Below are 18990 nucleotides of genomic sequence, written 5' to 3'. Positions count from 1 at the left end.
TAGAGTTGCCCTTCTTCACCTTATTTCTCCCTCCACTGATGAAAGGGGCCATAATCTCTTTGACTGACCTGTTAAACAGATCACCACCACTCTCAGGGTTCATACATGAGAGTAATTTGGCCCAGTTGTATTCGTGTAAGGCTGCCGCTAGGTTATGTTGCTGGTTTTTTGGTATGAATTCATAACAGGGCGTAGAACTAACTGGTTTTGAGAAGGAGTTGGAGAATCGTGACTTAGTTAATTTTCTGGAGAAAAGAATTGCATTGTGATCCGAGAGACCTGTGAGAAGGTTATGAGTGGCTACAATTCTTTCAGGTCTGTTTGAAAACAGCAAATCAATTCTTGTTCTGGAGTGGTTAGTTAACCTGGTGGGTTTTTCAATCAGCTGGGATAGGTTGAAATGATCCATGGTTTGTTTAAGCATTTTTCTGTCTTTCTTCACATCCCAGTTGATATTAAAATCCCCGATTATAATGTCTTCAGTATGGTCTGCATGGTGATTTAGGAGGGCTTGTAGTTGGTTATAGAAATCTTTTTTGGCAGAGGGTGGGCGGTACAGACATATTAAGACACAAGACATTTCCGCAGATAAGGAGATTTTCACGCCAACAGACTCAATGTTAACTCCACTGGGGGATATAAGTTGGCTGCATTTGATGGTGTCTTTAACATATAGTAGGACCCCCCCACCCCTCCCCATGGTCCTATCCTGCCTAAACACATTATAACCAGGTATAAGGACGGCTGCTTCAGGTGAGGAGCTTGAGAGACAAGTTTCAGATAAGCCTAGGATGTCTACATGTGAGTTGTCAAGTAGATGTTCAATGTGCTCACGTTTGGGTACCATGCTACGGATGTTCAAGTGACCACATAACAACCCTCTAGGTTTAGAACCAGGGTCCCATACTAACTCGGCGTGGTTCAATGTTCTGAAGATTCTTGTCCTGAGTTTCTTCAGAGCTGGATTCCTGGGTTTTGTCAGGGATGGTCTGCGTTGACAGCTCCCACAGGGGAGTTGTGTATGCCGACTTACAGTGGATCCAGGCTGCGGACGAGCCGCCGCTAACAGACCCGGCACTGATGGTGTTAGCTGCTCCTGTTGTCGTCGTCGTCGTCTGCTGCTGGGGCCTGGGACCAACCCAGTGGTGGCTGGCACGCTGCCGCTGGGGCCCGGGTACAGCCTGATTGTAGCTGACATGCTACAATCGTTAGCGACCATGTCCGTCACCACCGCCACAACAACAAGCAGGAGAGGGAAATAGTCTCTGATCGCATTCATCACCTTTTCACAACGTTTTGCGCTTCTCAAGCTTTGTAGTAGTGGCCGTCCTTGGGTCCCAGTTGTGTCTTGTGTGGCCGCAGAATTATCGCCCGACTCTGCAGCTCCCCGAAGCTCGTCCCCGCGCTGCTCTCTGTGTTGTGGCTCAAGCTGTGATGATCAAGTCCTCAACCTCAAAGTCCTCAAAGATGAAGTGTTGTGGTGGACATGTTGTCCCACAAAGGGACTCGGTGTGAGAGTTGTCGTGGACATGTTGTCCCACAAAGGGACTCGGTGTGAGAGTTGTCGTGGACATGTTGTCCCACAAAGGGACTCGGTGTGAGAGTTGTGGTGCAGAGACCTTCACGTGTCTTCACAGCGAGTCCTTCTGCTGCTCTGCTCCACAGGAGGCCGTTGAACTGGTACCGGAACATGGAGGCCAACTGGAGGTGGACGTGTTCTCGTCCCGCTGAGAAGGTTCGTCTCACACACACACACACACACACAGGAAATACATATATGAATACATGTACATATAAATACACGTGTGTGTGTGTGTGTGTGTGTGTGTGTCAGCTGCTGATGCCGACTCTGATGGTGACGGCCGGTAAAGACCAGGTGCTGCTGCCGGCCTTCTCCAAAGGAATGGAGGACAAGGTGAGCAAAACAAACCCCCCAAAGAACTACTAATCCCACCGTTGTGATGGTAGATTATATTAAATATGGATTATTGTAAATGACTGCAGATGCTGAACCTGAGCAGAGCCCACCTGGAGGAGTGTGGACACTGGACTCAGATGGAGAGGCCGGAGGAGACCAACAGCATCCTGATCTCATGGCTCAAAGGAGCCCTGAAGGAGGCCGGAGGCCTCAACGTGGCCCCCAAACTGTGAGGGGGGCGGAGCCAGACACCATGATGATATGAAGTCATAAACATATCAGAAAGAACATAAATCATTGTGAATGCTACGTTGAGCTGCTTTAGACTGTCGATCAGACAAATGAACCATTCATGTGATCTTTAAAGGAAAGAATCATCAATAAGTCAGATATGAACTTCAGATGTTTAGATGTGGAGGAGACGACATGAACACACGAGACACGGACCAGAAGGACTCACATGGTGGATTCTGACAAACTAAATGAGAGAAACACAGAACACGGCTCCAAGATCACTTTATTTGTAAAGTGGAGATTTGACAACTGTGACAATAAAACTCTGTTAAACTCTTTGTTTGATTCTGGAGACATTCCATCGGTCTGCAAACAAAGATGAAGGTTTGTGTGAACTTCTACTGAAACAACGACGTCATGAAGCGTTTGATGGTGAGCTGTAGCTTCTGTTTATTAGCTTAGCATTATGTAGCATTTATCTTTGGTTAAAGACACGGTGATTAAATATGCAGCACACGGAGAGAGTCTAAATATTTTGAGGAAAAAGTCAAAATGTTTGACAACATATTTTATATTATAGAGTTTATCTTGAGACTTAAACTTTCATGTAAAAATTATGAACTTTTCTCTAAAAAATGACTTTAATATTTCAAAATGTTATGACTTCATGCTGAACAATCGTGGAATAAATATATTAAAAAGTCAAAGTAGACATTTAGATGAAATGTCTGTAATATTAGACAATATTTCAAGAAAAAAACCCCAAATATGATCTCTTCATCTCATAACCGTCGTCTTGAACTCCTGCACAGTGTCGCCCTCCTGTGGTCACAAGGAGAAGTGTTCACAGCTTCTTCTCCTTAAACAGCTTCTTCCAGGCCGGCATGATGTGCTCGTAGATCCTCTCGATCTGAAACACAAACAGCCTCAATGATGCTCATCTGGCTTCTCTTTAAAGTCAACATTTGAACTACGCTTTAAGTTAAACAAGTTCTGTTAAATGTTAGATATAAATGTTAGATATAAGAGGGCCCTCTGGCTGAGGCCCGACGACACCGCCAGAACCAGGGTGACCGTCTTGATCAGCAGGGTCCATTTCCCCAAGTAGCCCCGGATGATGAAGCCGCTGAGGATCGTCTCGATCTGCAAAACAAACACACAACTGTTGGAGCCTGTCGGAGAGCTGCGTGACCCGTCGTCAGCGCTTCTCTCACCTCTGGGATTCCTGAACCGCAGGCGTACGGAGCGAACACTCGCACCAGCGACACCGCCAGGAAGGAGAACAGCAGCGCCCACAGAACGTACAGGAAGTAGTTCAACACGTACGCCCCCGCTCCCTGAAAGAGACCAAACACACATCGATCCTCTCTCCGCCCGTCAAACGCTGCTCCACAGTGAGACTTCTCTACAAACGTGTGCTTCCTCGTGTTCCCGTGGTCTGACCTCGGCGTGGCCCGTCATCAGCTCGGCCCATTTCTGCCACTGAGGACACTTGTCCCGGTCATCGAAAGTCGTCTCGTTGGACGTCCAGCAGCGCTGCTCGTGGCTGTAATAGAAGGCCGTCAGACACACGCCTTCCTTCAGGTCGGTCATCCAGTCCACCGCCAGGTCGATCACTCCGGCCAGCGTGCCTGCAGAAGACACAACGTTCCCCAGTGAGACGTGATGTTTTGAGAGGGATCTGTTGGGGAACGTTCCGCGTCCTGGTCCCTCCTGACTGACCTGAGAGCAGGCCGATGAGCAGCATCACCACCCATCCCGACCAGGCGTCCAGCAGGCTCTTGATCAGCTCCCAGAAGGACTCTTTACTCTTACTGGTGATCTGGTAGACGAGCACAGAGAGTACTTACAGCTGATGAATACTCCTACGTATACACGAGGGTATGTGGAGAACCTGGTCACACCTTGCGGTGGCGGTCCGTGTCTCTGGACTTCTCCCTCAGCCAGTCGATGGTGTGGAAGTCTTCATACGTGCCCACGTCAGGAAAAGGCTCGTCCAGGAAATCCATCAAGTTTCCAGCTCCGTTCATCTCCTCTGTGGGCGTGGCACTGCTGCCGCCTGGCAGAGAGGAAGTGTCCATCGTTACCTTCCACTTTAATATCTGCTGCTGCACAGCGTGTACCTCGTGATGAACACACTTTTATATTTACTCTCTTCATCAGTCAATGAAATATCAAAGAAATGTATTTGTTGTTCCAGCCAACAGTCTAAAAACAGAGAAACGTTCTGAAGGAGCTGCAGCTAGAAACGTTCAGCATTAACTGAAAGAAAAGCAATAATTCAATAGTTATTAATCTCACACACACACACACACTACATGATGGTAGCTGGCCTGTATCACTGCTCTTGTCGTCCTCTTGTTGTTTATGTTTCTTGTAATTAAATAATACATAACAATGGAAGCCACCGTCGGAGCACAACTCTGCAGCGTGACACTGATGCTGAACAGCAGCTTTAAACAGTCTCACGGTTCATGAACAACACAACAGCTGCAGAAGAAGACACAGCTGAACGCTGCAGACACGGCTAGCTGTGTTAGCATGTAAAGCTAACGCTATATCCGTCAGTTAGCTCCATAAAGTCGTCTTCTTACCGTCACCAGGCTCCATGTTACAGTCCATCCTGACGACTACAGGTGGAGAATGTGTCCTTTGAATCAGTACCGTGTTTAATGTCGGCTACGTTTCACATTTTAGCTTAAATATACAGAGAAAAGAGGCGTTAAACGTCAAGAAATAAACAGACGGCGTCATAGACTGCTTTTCCCACAATGCACCTGCTCAGCCTCACGCTCACGTTGTAGATCGTCTATTGTAAAGATGGTGTGATGGACAGAGGTAGAAGAACTACTCAGATCATTTACTAAAGTATAAGTACAAATACCACAGTGTAGAAATACTCTGTTACAAGTAAAGAGAAAGTAGAAGTAGAAAGTATCAGAATAAAGAAGTACTAAAGTACTGGGATATGGAGAGGCTCTCTGGAGGTAGAACTCATGTCTGATGTGGGACATGAACATGGTGCTTGAGGCTGATTTAATCTGGTGAACTGGGAGAGGATGAGTTTATTCAGAGGTGACTTTACTGGACCTGGAACCAGCCAGACTTCCTCCTCCCTCCTCTTCCTCTCAGGGATGTGGTCTTCTTCAGGGTCTATTGTACTTTTTACTAAAAGGTACAATATGTACCTCTGAGATGTAGTACAGTATAAAGTACAACATGTACCTCTGAGGTGTAGTACAGTATAAAGTACTACATGTACCTCTGAGGTGTAGTACAGTATAAAGTACATGTACCTCTGAGGTGTAGTACAGTATAAAGTACATGTACCTCTGAGGTGTAGTACAGTATAAAGTACATGTACCTCTGAGGTGTAGTACAGTATAAAGTACAACATGTACCTCTGAGGTGTAGTACAGTATAAAGTACTACATGTACCTCTGAGGTGTAGTACAGTATAAAGTACATGTACCTCTGAGGTGTAGTACAGTATAAAGTACTACATGTACCTCTGAGATGTAGTACAGTATAAAGTACAACATGTACCTCTGAGGTGTAGTACAGTATAAAGTACTACATGTACCTCTGAGGTGTAGTACAGTATAAAGTACATGTACCTCTGAGGTGTAGTACAGTATAAAGTACTACATGTACCTCTGAGGTGTAGTACAGTATAAAGTACATGTACCTCTGAGGTGTAGTACAGTATAAAGTACTACATGTACCTCTGAGGTGTAGTACAGTATAAAGTACTACATGTACCTCTGAGGTGTAGTACAGTATAAAGTACATGTACCTCTGAGGTGTAGTACAGTATAAAGTACTACATGTACCTCTGAGGTGTAGTACAGTATAAAGTACAACATGTACCTCTGAGGTGTAGTACAGTATAAAGTACTACATGTACCTCTGAGGTGTAGTACAGTATAAAGTACTACATGTACCTCTGAGGTGTAGTACTGGTGTACTGGTTCATTGGGTACATTCATTAAATACATATTCATGTTATCAGATATTCATCATATTCATAAATCTTAACTGGTTCATTAATCATCGCAGTAGTTCTGAGGAAGACAACAAATACACAAATACACAAATACACCAATTTAGTACTTTTATTGAGACCAAAACCATAATCCAATACAAAAACAGAAGGTACTTCATGAAATACAGCTTCCATCTTTAAAGCAGTAGAAGTACACGTTTACAATGTGAAGTACTGATCATTTCAATCAATATGAATCATGTGATGAACACATGTATTATAATAACAGACAGATTAGAGTCACTGTGATCTGCTCAACAACTGGTTCATTGCACAGAGAAAGTTTCTGTGAACTCAAAGTACACGAGTACACAGTTCCACATGAAGAACTCCTTCAACAGAAGATGATGCAGCACTGAACTGCTTCTGATCTTCATATTTATGTTCTTTAATGTCACAAAGAGCTCAGGAAGAAACTGATCACGAGCATTATTAGTGTGAGCAGACTTATTAACTCATCTTTGTTAGATTATTAACATTTCACCGCATGTTATGATGGTTCAGACACCCACAGACCTACAGAGACACTGAGGAACCAGGACTGAAGAAGAACCCAAAGCCAGGATACAGAGGTTCAGTGAATGTGGTGTTGGAGGTGTGGAGGTGGATCAATGTGTCTGAGGAGACTCTGTAGAAGGACAGAGAGCCAGCAGGACAGTCCACATACACTGCTACTCTACCAGAGGAGGAGGAGGAGGAGGAGGAGGTGGGTGTTCTTGTATTATTGTGACAGACATAGTAACCACCATCAGAGCACCACAGACTCCAGGACTGATCATTCCATCCAAACATACAGTCATCACTGCCTCCTCTCCTTCTGATTCCTCTGTAACTCACTGATATATTAACTCCTCCTCTCCACTCGACCTCCCAGTAACAGCGACCAGTCAGACCAGTTCTACACAGCAGCTGAGGCCAGAACTCAAACCTGTCTGGATGATCAGGATATGACTGAACCTTCTTCACATATCTCACCTTCCTGTTGTTGTCAGACAGTTTGAGTTCTCTGTTCACTGTGTTTGTGTCGAGTGTGAGTTCACAGGAATCTGACGGAGAGAACAAGACACAATACAGCTGCAGTTATTCATCTATCATCTGTTTGATGATGACATCAGAGATGTGAATGAGTGATGTCACAGTTTGAAGATGCTTTGTTTTCATGGATCAATCTAAATAAACACTTACATTTCCTCAGACCTGGTCTCAACCATCGGTCTCCAGCAGGCTCCACCCTGATGGGAGTATGGAGGTCAGACAGCAGCCTCAGTCCTGGACCATTGTAGCTCAGGTCCAGCTCTCTCAGATGGGAGGGGTTGGATCTCAGAGCTGAGTCCAGAGAAACACAGCCTTCCTCTGTGACCAGACAGCCTGACAGCCTGCAAACCACATACAGAAGAACCCTCTGTGAACATGTGGCGGTACGTTCTGGTCCATCTTTAGTTCAGATACAAGTTTAGGATCAACCTGGAACATCCTGCTGGAAGGTAATTCTGAGTCTAGAGCAGGGGGGCAACTATTGTTCCCAAGGGGCCGCATGAGGAACAGGGCCTGTTGTGGAGGGCCGGACCAACAGACTGAACTCAGTCCTGCTCAGTGTTACTCCACCTCTTTATATAAAGCAGTGTGTTGTTTGGTGTTGATGAGCTGTGAGTGGTGAGAGTAAATGTTATGATCAGTGGTGGAATGTAACTAGTATATGTGCTGAAGTACTGTACTCATGTACAGATTCAAGGTACTTTACTGGAGTATTTCTATTTTATTCAACTTTGTACTTCTACTCCACTACATCTCAGAGGGAAATATTGTACTTGTTACTCCACTACATTAGTCTGCCAGCTTTAGTTACTAGTTACTTTGCACATTATAATGTTTCAAACCTTTAACTACACAAACTGACCAACAGAGTATAAAAGAGTTAAAATGAGCTCCACCGTAAACATCTGCAGCAGCAATAATCCAAACTCATATACATTTGTAATATCCATATATAATAGTAGAACACTGACGGGGATCATGTTGCTGTTAATTAGTACTTTTATTACTATAACTATTACTATACAAATGACCTCTTTCTGTTTGTCAGTTCAGTGCAGAAATCTGGTCTTTGTTGGGCTTGAACGAGTGACTGAAGTCAGGCTGAATGTGTGAGCTGAGATGTGAAGGACAGCTGACAGCTGATGTCAGTGAGAGAGGATCTGGATCTGGATTTGTTCAACTTCATCACAGAGAACGTTTGTTCACAGATGGAGGTCGATCCAAAGAGAAGCAGCATCTCCTGAGCATGCCTCCTCATGTGTGGAACGTTCTCCTCTTTGAGAGAAGAATATAGATCCAGCAGTGATACTGACTTAAAGTGCTCTGCAGTCCTGCATCAGACTGCAGGTCAATGAGCTGGAGCTGAACATCACTGGGAGCATCATCCACACTGCACGTGAAGGAGAAGACATCATGTTTCACTCTCAGCTGTTGTGAAGTCTTGAAATGGCCTTAAACTCAGCATGCAGTGCCCCTAACATGGATGATACCTGTGGAGATGTTCAACTGATGGTGTGGCTTCTTTCAGGGTGTGCAGGTGGGTGAGAGTGTTTCCTGCAACGTAGTCATGAAAGCCTTCACCAGGCTACATGTCATGTGCAGAGAGGCCCTTGCCTTGCAGTTTGGTATTCAGATCATTCATTAGTGCCGTCACATCAACAGCAAATGAAAGATCTGTGATCCAGTTTACATCAGAGAGCTCTGGGATGTTCTTGCCTTTCTTCTCACAGAGCTCTTGAATCTCTGCTCTCAGGTCCTGAACTCTTTGAAGCACTTTGCCCAGGCTGAGCCACTGACAGCTGTGTGTGAGCCTCTGTCACTGTGTTCAGTCTCATGCTGCTCCAAGAGTGCAACACACTGTCTGTGATTCAATGCTCGTGCCCTGATGACGTCAACTATTTTAGTTACATCATCAGTAACGTGGTTAAGTTGGAGCACTGACTTACACAACACATGCTGATGTATAACACAATGCAAACATACACAGTTCAGCTCTGGGTTGATTTCAGTCACTTTATCTTGCATCCGCTTCAAAAGTCAGACATTTGTCCCCGTCAGATTTGGACAACCATCGGTTGTGACGCATGCCAGTTTGTCCCATTTCAGTCCCAGCTTGTGGAAGCATCTACCTCCGTGAACACATCGCTCCCCGTCGTCCCTTTCATTGACTGCATTGCTGCAGCTCCTCTGTAATCACCAAGTCTTTCGTTATCCCACCTACACAGATGAGTAACTTGCTGTGTCGCGGACATCGCAGCTCTCGTCCAGAGCCAAGGAGAAGAGTTGGAAATGGTCTGCTTTTCTTTGCAGCTGAAGCTCCAGATGTCCCTCGATGTCCTCGATCCTCCTCGTTACGGTGCGCCTGGAGAGCTGCACATTCTCCAATGCCTCTTTATTCTGGGGGCCTAGTAGTGCAGCAGAGTCCACCAAACACTCTTTGATAAACTCCCCATCAGAGAATGGCTGACTGGTTTTTGCAATTGTGTGTGACGTCACAAAGCTGGTGTTGGCGGCTGCATCCCTGGATGTGTGAAGCTTGGTAAAAAGGCCTTGTTGCTTTAGCAGCTTAGCGAGCAAAGCCTCAGACGTCCGTGTCCGCTCTGCATCACTCAATGTTTCGTATTTCTCCGCGTGTTTCCTCTCGTAGTGACGATTCAAATTGTAATCCTTCAACACTGCGACTTGTTCTCCACAAACTAAGCACACGGCTTTACCTTTGACTTCAGTAAAACACACTTTAAAGTCCATGTTTTGTTAAAACTCTACACTCTGTGTCAGTCTCTCTTTTTTAACACAGGCTGACATGTTTGAGGGCTAACAGCTAACTCACATCTCCATAAACTCAGTTCACCAACACATTAGGCTCGTTCGAGATGAACTGCACCTCGCCTGGAAAGCAGACGAGAGCAGGCGGACGTAGAAAGGGGCGTTGACAGAAAACTGCGTTCAAGTCGGACCGTTTTCAGCCGCCTGTTTCTTCTTCTTCTTCTTCTTCTTCTTTTGCTTCTTCTTCTTCTGCTTCTTTTGGCGGTTGGCAAACAGCTTTCGGTGCATTACCGCCTCCCACTGATGTGGAGTGGACTAAGGACTCTAACACGACAACCACACGAGAGGAAATACATATATACACACACATACATATACATATGTGTGTAAATTAATAAAGATATGTATATAAATAAATATATATATATATATACACATATAGAAAAAATTAAATAATAAAATAGAAAAAATAAATAATAATACATTTCTTTCTCAAATTCTATTCATTAGTGTTGTTGACTCTAAATATTCCAGAAAAAGTTTCCAACATTTGTCACTAAAGCTTTTCTTTAGTACATTAATGATATTTTTCTCTCTAATCTCTCTTAGACCTTCTTTTCTAAACTTCTCTCTCTGACTCGTACCTCTGACAGGACAATAAAACATTATTATGCTTTCTAATAACAGAGGGAACTGTTCAGACCAGTATGGCCGTTCCTTAGTCTTGTCATAATCGTCTCCTCTTTTCTAGTTGGTCCACTAGATCCTGCTCCCAACCAATGGTTCCTCTTTAAACACATATCTTCCTTTACTCCCTTTATTTCATTCGTTCTGACATATCTTTTTGATTTGTCCCTTAATCACCACTTTAGCTTCTGACTTACTTATATTTACATTAACGTTATTTCTCCCACTCTTCAAAGCCCTTTTTGCTGCTTTATCCGCCTTCTCATTGCCATCGACTCCAACATGGACCCACACTAAATGAACCGCTATCCGCATTTGATGGATTCTTAACAATGATTGTAGAATTTCAAACAGTAAATCCTCTCTGCTTCTGGAGTGGCAACATGTCAAACTCGTTAGCACTGCACATGAGTCTGATGCCATCACCTCTCTCTGGCCTGACCTCCTCTACCCACTGTAACACAATAACTCTATGGCCATCATCTCACATGTAAACACAGATACATCATCACTGAGGCTCTTCCCACACTCATAATGGAATTCTGGGATCACTGCTGCTGCTGCTGTTCTACCAGTTTTAGGGTCTTTAGATCCATAAATCTGTATTTAATTGTGGTAACTGATGTATGACTTAAAGATCTTACAGTTTCCCCCACGTTCATCTCTCATCAGTTCAAGGAGGTCAAGATCTATTCCAGGCTGTGGCAGTAACCAAAGAGGAACAGCTGGACCACAGCTGGAGAATAACTCCTATAACCTAATTCACTAGCCTTCTTCTGAACAACCCAACCAGAGCTCTGTGTTGGCCTGTTGTCATGTTCCCAGCATGGCTCAATTGCACTTATTGTTGGATGGTTGTTATATCCTTAAACATGTAAACTGACCCAATATGTCGTCATGATCTGGATTCTTCTCAACTCCAACGGCATTTCCCCCATTTCTACCTGCAATGCCGGCACAGATGTTATTTTAAAGACCCCGCTACATATTCTTGACGCTTGTATTACATCCAGTTTTCCCAACAAGGTTTTAGACGCCGACCTACAAGCCACACAGCCATAGTCTAGAACTGATCTTTGGCGACTGTGGCTAAGTGGAGCGCAGGGCCGTCCTTCAATCAGAGGAGCGGCGGTTCGATCCCCGGCTCCTCTAGGAGCATGTCGATGTGTCCTTGAGCAAGACACTCAACCCCAAAATTGCTGGTCTTTAAGTTTGGATGTCTTTTCATATATTTAACTATGTTATTATTATAATTGAGGATATAAGATCGGGCATATTTTAGTTCTTGGATGTCATATTTATTTAAACATTTATATAAATAAATATATGTGAAGATAGCGTCATTTCTAAATCATACAACCGTAAAGTTAAGAAATAAAAAAACTGAACCAACAGTCCAAACATCACAGCTACATAAACAGGCTCCACACGGAGGAGAAGCAACGCTGCAAGTTTCCATCAGTGACAATTGTGCTTTTCTTTTAATACGTGTTGTGATGCTTCACAATCATTAATCGATGGACACATTCAGTGCTCTGACTGAGAACATGTTGACATCAAGTAGGATGTAGGCTTTCTCAATAAATATCTTTATTTACAGATGCTAAATAAATAACCTTATATATTATTATTGTTATTGCACAAAATAAGACGAATAGCCAACAATCTAACGTTAAGTATTACAATTAGACAGAAAATTAGGATTTAAATTTTTTTATACTATATTTATCCTGTTAAATCCGGATAAATTTGTCTGTGCATTTGACCCGGCCCTATATATGGGGAGCAGTGGGCTGTCTTTGACAGGCGACAGATGACACGTCAAAGGCCAAGGCTTGAACAGCCGACGTTGTGGGCACCAGACAACCCTCTTAACCCAGTGAGCCACGGTCGCCCACCTTTTCCACTAAAGAAAATCGAAGAGCCAATCAGCTCTTTGATCCGAAGACAGCAAGAAGTTTCCCATCATGCCCTGGGGTCACGCAGTCAGTGGAGAGCAACTGCAGCACCTGGCTCTAAAATCTGCGGCCGCTTCGCTCACGTGAGGTTATCGTAACGCACGTTTTCATGACGTCAGAGCAAGTCGGACACAAATCTACCCAGCATGCATTGTGCGCCGATCGCCGGTGATCGATTCTGCGCACGCCTGGCTTAAGTCGAACGAGCCTATTGTAGCGACGCTGCTGCTCACATACGTTCACTAACATACGTAAATTGAGAAGAAAAAAACCAACAAAAGTCGCCTTCAAAATAAAAGCAATGCAGCTCTATTCTGTGCATGATGTACACTTATTTACGTTTTATTCCTAATTTCCCAATGACCTCCCGCGGGCCGTACAATGCCCAGGTCTGGTCTAGAAGCTAACGTTTAGTGAAAGGTCCTTTGACACATTCCTACGCAGGTCTGCAGTTTATTATCTTATGTAAATCTGATTTGAAATAGTCATATAATATAATGGTAATATAACAGTTGAATGGGTGAATTAATCCTGACCTGAGTGTCTCCAGTTCACAGTGTGGACTCTCTAGTCCAGCAGACAGCAGCTTCACTCCTGAATCCTGCAGGTTGTTGTTACTCAGGTCCAGGTCTCTCAGACTAGAGGACTGGGAGCTGAGGACTGAGGACAGAGCTTCACAGCTTCTCTCTGAGAGGTTACAGCCACTCAGTCTGAAGAAGCAACAGAAAACAAGTAATACGTTATTTTATATTGTCTCTCCTGTTGAAATATAGTCTTTATTGATTATTAAAGCGTACGTACAGAGCTTTGTTGGAGGCTTTGATCACTGGCAGCAGCCTCAGAAGAGCCTCCTCTGAAGCAGAGTATTTCTTCAGGTCAAACACGTCCAGATCTTTTTCTGATGACAGTAAGATGAAGCCCAGAGCTGACCACTGAGCAGGAGACAGTTCATCTGTGGAGAGACGTCCTGAACTCAGGGACTGTTGGATCTCCTCCACTAGAGAACCATCATTCAGTTCATTCAGACAGTGGAACAGATTGATGCTTTTCTCTGGAGACGCATTCTCACTGATCTTCTCCTTGATGTACTGGACTGTTTCCTGATTGGTCTGTGAGCTACTTCCTGTCTGTGTCAGCAGACCTCGTAGGAGAGTCTGATTGGTCTCCAGTGAAAGACCCAGGAGGAAGCGGAGGAACAAGTCCAGGTGTCCATTGGGACTCTGTAAGGCCTTGTCCACAGCATTCTGGTAGAGACGTGTTAGTTCAGGTTTGTCTCTAGAGACTTCAGACCTACGGGAGGTTGTTTGTTCTTCTGACAGCAGATTGACTCCAGAGTCGATGAAGGTCAGATGGACATGAAGAGCAGCCAGAAACTCCTGAACACTCAGATGGACGAAGCAGAACACCTTGTCCTGGTACAGTCCTCTCTCCTCTCTAAAGACCTGTGTGAACACTCCTGAGTACACTGAGGCTGCTCTGATGTCGATGCTACACTCTCTCAGATCGGATTCATAGAAGATCAGGTGTCCTTTCTGCAGCTGATCAAAAGCCAGTTTTCCCAGAGACTTAGTCATCTTCCTGCTCTCTGAACTCCAGTGTGGATCCGTCGCAGCTCCTCCATCATACTTGACCTTCTTCAGTTTGGACTGAACCACCAGGAAGTGGATGTACATCTCAGTCAGGGTCTTGGGCAGCTCTCCTCCCTCTCTGGTCTTCAGCACATCCTCCAGAACTGTAGCAGTGATCCAGCAGAAGACTGGGATGTGGCACATGATGTGGAGGCTTCGTGAGGTCTTGATGTGGGAGATGATCCTGCTGGCCTGCTCCTCATCTCTGAATCTCTTCCTGAAGTACTCCTCCTTCTGTGGGTCAGTGAACCCTCTGACCTCTGTCACCATGTCAACACACTCAGGAGGGATCTGATTGGCTGCTGCAGGTCGTGTGGTTATCCAGAGGCGAGCAGAGGGAAGCAGTTTCCCCCTGAAGAGGTTTGTCAGCAGCACATCCACTGAGGTGGACTCTGTAACATCAGTCAGGACCTCATTGTTGGTGAAGTCCAGAGGAAGTCGACACTCATCCAGACCGTCAAAGATGAACAGAACCAGGAACTCTTCAAACCTGCAGATTCCTGCTTCTTTGGTTTCACTGAAGAAGTGATGAACAAGTTCCACCAAGCTGAACTGTTTCTCTTTCAGCACATTCAGCTCTCTGAAAGTGAATGGAAATGTGAACTGTATGTCCTGGAGGTCTTTGTCTTCAGCCCAGTCCAGAGTGAACTTCTGTGTTAAGACTGTTTTCCCAATGCCAGCCACTCCCTTTGTCATCACTGTTCTGATTGGTTCCTCTCCTCCAGGTGAGGCTTTAAAGATGTCTTCTTGTCTGATGGTTGTTTCTGGTCTGTGTGGTTTCCTGGATGCTGTTTCAATGTGTCTGACCTCATGTTCATCATTGACCCCTGCAGTCCCTCCCTCTGTGATGTAGAGCTCTGTGTACATCTGATTCAGAAGGGTTGGGTTTCCTGCTTTAGCGATCCCCTCAAACACACACTGGAACTTCTTCTTCAGGTTACATTTGAGTTCACGCTGACAAACTGCAGCAAGAAGTCCTGAATGAACACACAACAAACAAGATCAATGAGTCAAAGAATAGATTTCAACATGTCATTTCCTCAAAGAATGAGTCTATGAATATATGTTGGTCCATCTTTTGAGACGTTAGTAAACGTCCCATTTATCCAGCATGTTAAATCTTTAGAGAAATCCTCTTACTGCTCTGCAGACAGTCAGCCAGCTCCTCCTGCTTCATTCTCCTCAGGAAGTGCAGTGTGATCTTCACAAATGCCTCTCTGCTGCTCCTCCTCTGCTCTTCATCCTCACTGTCCAGCACCTCCTCATCCTCCCTCTGACTCTCTAAGCATTCTGGGTAATCTGAACTCACAACCTTCTGGATCTTCTTCAGCTCGTTCTTCACAAAAGTGACGATGTTCTCCTCCAGCAGCTGGAACAGAATATTCTATGAATGACACAAACTAAAACCATGGAACCAAACATCAGATCCATGTTGGACAGACTGACGATCCACTGGTCTTCAAAGTGCAGCATGGAGATGATTGTGAACACAATAGATGTAAAAGTAGTTGTACATGTACAGACCATAAATATGGAGTCCAGGTGTGTTTGATGCTGCTGGGCAGACGGACCTCTGGGAACCTCTGAGCTCTCCTGGTCCTCTCTGTGGAGGAATCATGAAGAATCAGCTCACATTGTGTCTGTCCAAACAGAGACCAACACAAAGACGGTTCCTCCAGACAGTAAAGTCTTGGCCGTACTGCTGATCCCACTGTGCCGGCTGCATTTCTTTGCAGTTCCGTGTGTAAAAACACCTTAAAACACTGCACCAAACCAGGGTTAGAAAGACATAAAAGACTAAACCCTATTTTAAAGAAAGCAACTCTTCCGATGTAAAGAAGTATAGGCCAATGCGTACCTCAACCAGAACAAGCTTCTTGACCTACACCAGTCTGGTTTCATTCAGGCTACTCAACCGAGACCACCCTCCTTGCCGTCACAGAGGAACCCCACATTGCTGGATCAGTCTTCCTACTCCCCTGGATCAGTCTTCCTACAGTGAACCACCAGATCCGTGCGTGGTGTGCAGTGAGGTTCTGGCTAACAGCTGTCTGAAGCCCTCTTATTTACGTCGCCACCTGAACACCAAGCATGCCAGTGCAAGTCAGAAGCCCCTTACATTTTTTATATCGAAATTGGAGGAGTTACAAAACAGCCCAAAACAACTGCAGTCTCATTCATGTGTTGGGTCTACAAAACACGCACTACGGGCTTCATATCTGGTCAGTTACAGAATAGCAAGAAAGGGGCTACCTCACACAATCTCCGAAGACGTGTGCTTGCCAGCTGCCAAAGAGATGGTGGAATGTATGATTAGAGAGAGAAGCAAACAAGTTGGACGTGATCCCGGTGTCCAACAACACTGTCGCGCCGCATCGATGCTTTGTCCGAAGACATCCTGGCTACATTAGTCGGTCGCGTGAAGAAGAGTGAGTTTTACTCTCTGCAAGTAGACGAGTCTACAGATGTGGCCAATCTGGCCAATCTTCTGGTGTACGTCCGTTACCTTTTCGAAGGCACGGTGCAGGAAGTTTTTTTGTCTTTTCTGTGTTTTTTATCTTGTAAACAAACGCCACGCGCGAGCAAACTGTTCTCTCATTGGTCCGATTTTTATGCGGCTATAAATAGACTCTGTTGCTTTTTTTTTTAAGGTGTGGGGGGGCGTGGCCTAAAAAGTTTGGGAACCGCTGTATTAAGGGAACTGGATACAGCGTTCAGAGGCAGCGCCCCGTTCATTCCTATGAAAGTGGACTTACGAGTCAAGATTTCAGAGGAAAATACCCGGATCTTTCGTCAATCACATTTCTGCTCCATTATTCGTCTTTCTGGGAGAACGAGTGTCACGATATTAAAGTTGTAGCGGTGCCTCTTCGTCCCTTTTATCTACCCAGCTAGTGTTCTCATGCTATTATTTAGTTCCACACCACCAGGGAGGTTTGGAACCAGAGCCTTGGACTCAAAAAGGTCCCGGTACCCAAGAAGAGGAACGACTCCAGACTGTATATAAGAAGTGGACGTAGTCACGGTGACGTCTCTCATTGGTTTGTGGACTGATGCTTTGGAGCCTCAAGTTTGGCCATTTCGCCGATGCCAACTTGTTTTTTTTTGCAACCAGTGAACAGGAAGTGATCATATCTGGACTGAGGAGGAGTGACGTAGAGACACCATATATGTCTCTGGTAGAAACCTGTCAATCACCGTGTAGCCCCGCCCTAAAGCATCCCCTGCTTTATGGTCTGTTTGACCCTAAATGGACCATAATGTACTAAATGAACATCATGCTGTATTGAAGAAGACTTGAAACTAGAGATTGAGACCATAAACTCATGTTTACAATGTTTACTGAGGTAATAAATCAAGAGAGAAGTAGAGTCATTTTCTCATAGACTTCTATACAACCAGAGGAGTCGCCCCCTGGTGGTCACTAGAGAGAATGCAGGTGTGAACCTGGTGTTTCTTGATTTTTCCTCCGGGGTAAACGCTACATGGCTGTCCGATCCAAAGTTGTGGCTAACTTTAAAGTTAAAGTTAAAGTGTGGCTAACTTCACTTTAAAGAGCAGCAGGTGGCAAACAAGCCAGTTTGAAGGAGCCTACAACTTAGTTTAGCGCCTCAGAAAACAAATTAGTTAGACGCTTTAGAAACAGGAAGGAGTTTCTGTTATCAATCAGTCGAGAGAATAAAAGCAGCCAGAATAGAGGTGTTTATGAACGCTCCACTGGTTCCCTGGATAATTCATTACCTGGGCGTTTGGCCACTGTTTCTGAAAAACAGCGGCTGATCCTTGGATATGTCACTCCTTAAGGACACACAGCTGGGTTCAGGTTCATCAGAGTCCGGTCTCTTCAGAGTCCTGTTAGACAGAGAGAACAAAAATGAAATTCACTTTTTGATCTTCAGCTACAGAAGCTTCTGGAAGACAAGAAGCTATCAACAAGAAGATAAAAGTCTGAAGCTCTTGTTGGGGTCTGACATTGTGTGCTCAGAACAAAGACTTGGGCCTACAGGCTTGCAGGGCCTGCAGAGCAGTCAAAAGCCTGATTTGAGTTTAACATTCACACCAACCCCGGTAACCGTTAAATCACACCTGGGTGTGACTTTTCATCCAGGCTCAACACTGGGATCTAATTGGACGAGGGCCCCAGGACTTCCTGTGGTGCAACTCTGTCTGTCCCTGAAACCATAAAACTCTGCTTCACCCTCAGCTCTCGGCCATTCCACGCAATTCAATTCACTTGCAAGGAGGCACAGAAACATAGCTTTGCTGTTTTTAAAAAGAACATCCGAGGTCACAGTCTTAAATTCACTGGACGACAATGGACTCTGTTCTTGGATCCTGAAGAAGAGAAGTGGACAACTTACCTGCAGAAAGAAGAAAACACATTCTTCAGAGAAAGAGAAGAACAAATTCTCTTTCCAATCAAGTGGTTATAAGGAAGCAGAATACGCTTACTTTCTGAGAAAACCCTCTCCACCAATACAGAGGTTCATCCACACAGCTTGGAGCTGATCAGCTTGAGTCTAACCAAGAACCTCAGAAGGACCACGTCGACCATTAAGAAGTCATCTCACAGTAAGAGGCTTAGCTTAGTGTCTGGGCTGAGTTAGGTCATTGTGTTCTATTATCTAGTTTGTGTTTTGTTTGAGTTACTGTATTGTTATAACTGTGACTTTATCATTTAAGAAGAAGTGGAGAGCAGGGTCGTCCTTCAATCAGAGG

General features: G+C 44.8%; 3 protein-coding genes across 3 annotated transcripts; 1 reads left to right on the top strand and 2 right to left on the bottom strand.

Moving 5' to 3' along the window:
- The first annotated feature begins 519 nt into the window (after positions 1-519).
- On the top strand, positions 520-2490 carry LOC142952846 (bifunctional epoxide hydrolase 2-like). Its single transcript, XM_076094831.1, has 3 exons — positions 520-1735; positions 1835-1915; positions 2005-2490. The coding sequence occupies exons 1-3, from the start codon at positions 1691-1693 to the stop codon at positions 2149-2151; spliced, it is 273 nt and encodes a 90-aa protein (XP_075950946.1). The 5' UTR covers positions 520-1690; the 3' UTR covers positions 2152-2490.
- On the bottom strand, positions 2419-4941 carry LOC142952843 (H(+)/Cl(-) exchange transporter 4-like). Its single transcript, XM_076094828.1, has 6 exons — positions 4747-4941; positions 4057-4211; positions 3875-3974; positions 3596-3783; positions 3367-3489; positions 2419-3295 (listed from the first exon to the last, which is right to left on the bottom strand). Exons 1-6 carry the CDS (start codon positions 4772-4774, stop codon positions 3149-3151), a joined length of 741 nt encoding a protein of 246 aa, XP_075950943.1. The 5' UTR covers positions 4775-4941; the 3' UTR covers positions 2419-3148.
- A 1312-nt stretch (positions 4942-6253) lies between these two features.
- Positions 6254-18826, bottom strand: LOC142953077 (protein NLRC3-like). The gene is made up of 8 exons (XM_076095147.1): positions 18768-18826; positions 18013-18123; positions 15796-15874; positions 15412-15640; positions 13445-15248; positions 13180-13353; positions 7383-7573; positions 6254-7243 (listed from the first exon to the last, which is right to left on the bottom strand). The coding sequence occupies exons 1-8, from the start codon at positions 18824-18826 to the stop codon at positions 6714-6716; spliced, it is 3177 nt and encodes a 1058-aa protein (XP_075951262.1). The 3' UTR covers positions 6254-6713.
- Between the last annotated feature and the right edge of the window lie 164 nt (positions 18827-18990).

The sequence above is a fragment of the Anarhichas minor genome, unplaced genomic scaffold, assembly GCF_050575085.1.
Source record: "Anarhichas minor isolate MPS153535 unplaced genomic scaffold, ASM5057508v1 ptg000018l, whole genome shotgun sequence".
Taxonomy (NCBI): domain Eukaryota; kingdom Metazoa; phylum Chordata; class Actinopteri; order Perciformes; family Anarhichadidae; genus Anarhichas; species Anarhichas minor.
Note: the sequence above shows the minus strand (reverse complement) of the source record. Positions and strands in the feature narration are given on the sequence as shown.

Bases quoted from the DNA above. Each gene is read 5' to 3' on its own strand.
- LOC142952846 (XM_076094831.1), top strand. From the start codon at position 1,691: ATGGAGGCCAACTGGAGGTGGACGTGTTCTCGTCCCGCTGAGAAG. The intron at 1,736-1,834 runs GTTCGTCTCACA...TGTGTGTGTCAG, and splicing joins GTTCTCGTCCCGCTGAGAAG to CTGCTGATGCCGACTCTGAT. The intron at 1,916-2,004 runs GTGAGCAAAACA...AAATGACTGCAG, and splicing joins CCAAAGGAATGGAGGACAAG to ATGCTGAACCTGAGCAGAGC.
- LOC142953077 (XM_076095147.1), bottom strand. From the start codon at position 18,826: ATGGTCGACGTGGTCCTTCTGAGGTTCTTGGTTAGACTCAAGCTGATC. The intron at 15,641-15,795 runs GTCTGTACATGT...ATTCTGTTCCAG, and splicing joins ACCTGGACTCCATATTTATG to CTGCTGGAGGAGAACATCGT. The intron at 7,244-7,382 runs GTAAGTGTTTAT...TCTCTCCGTCAG, and splicing joins GAGACCAGGTCTGAGGAAAT to ATTCCTGTGAACTCACACTC.
- LOC142952843 (XM_076094828.1), bottom strand. From the start codon at position 4,774: ATGGACTGTAACATGGAGCCTGGTGACG. The intron at 4,212-4,746 runs GTAAGAAGACGA...CCTCTCTGCCAG, and splicing joins TAACATGGAGCCTGGTGACG to GCGGCAGCAGTGCCACGCCC. The intron at 3,784-3,874 runs GTCAGTCAGGAG...TGTCTTCTGCAG, and splicing joins GCTCATCGGCCTGCTCTCAG to GCACGCTGGCCGGAGTGATC.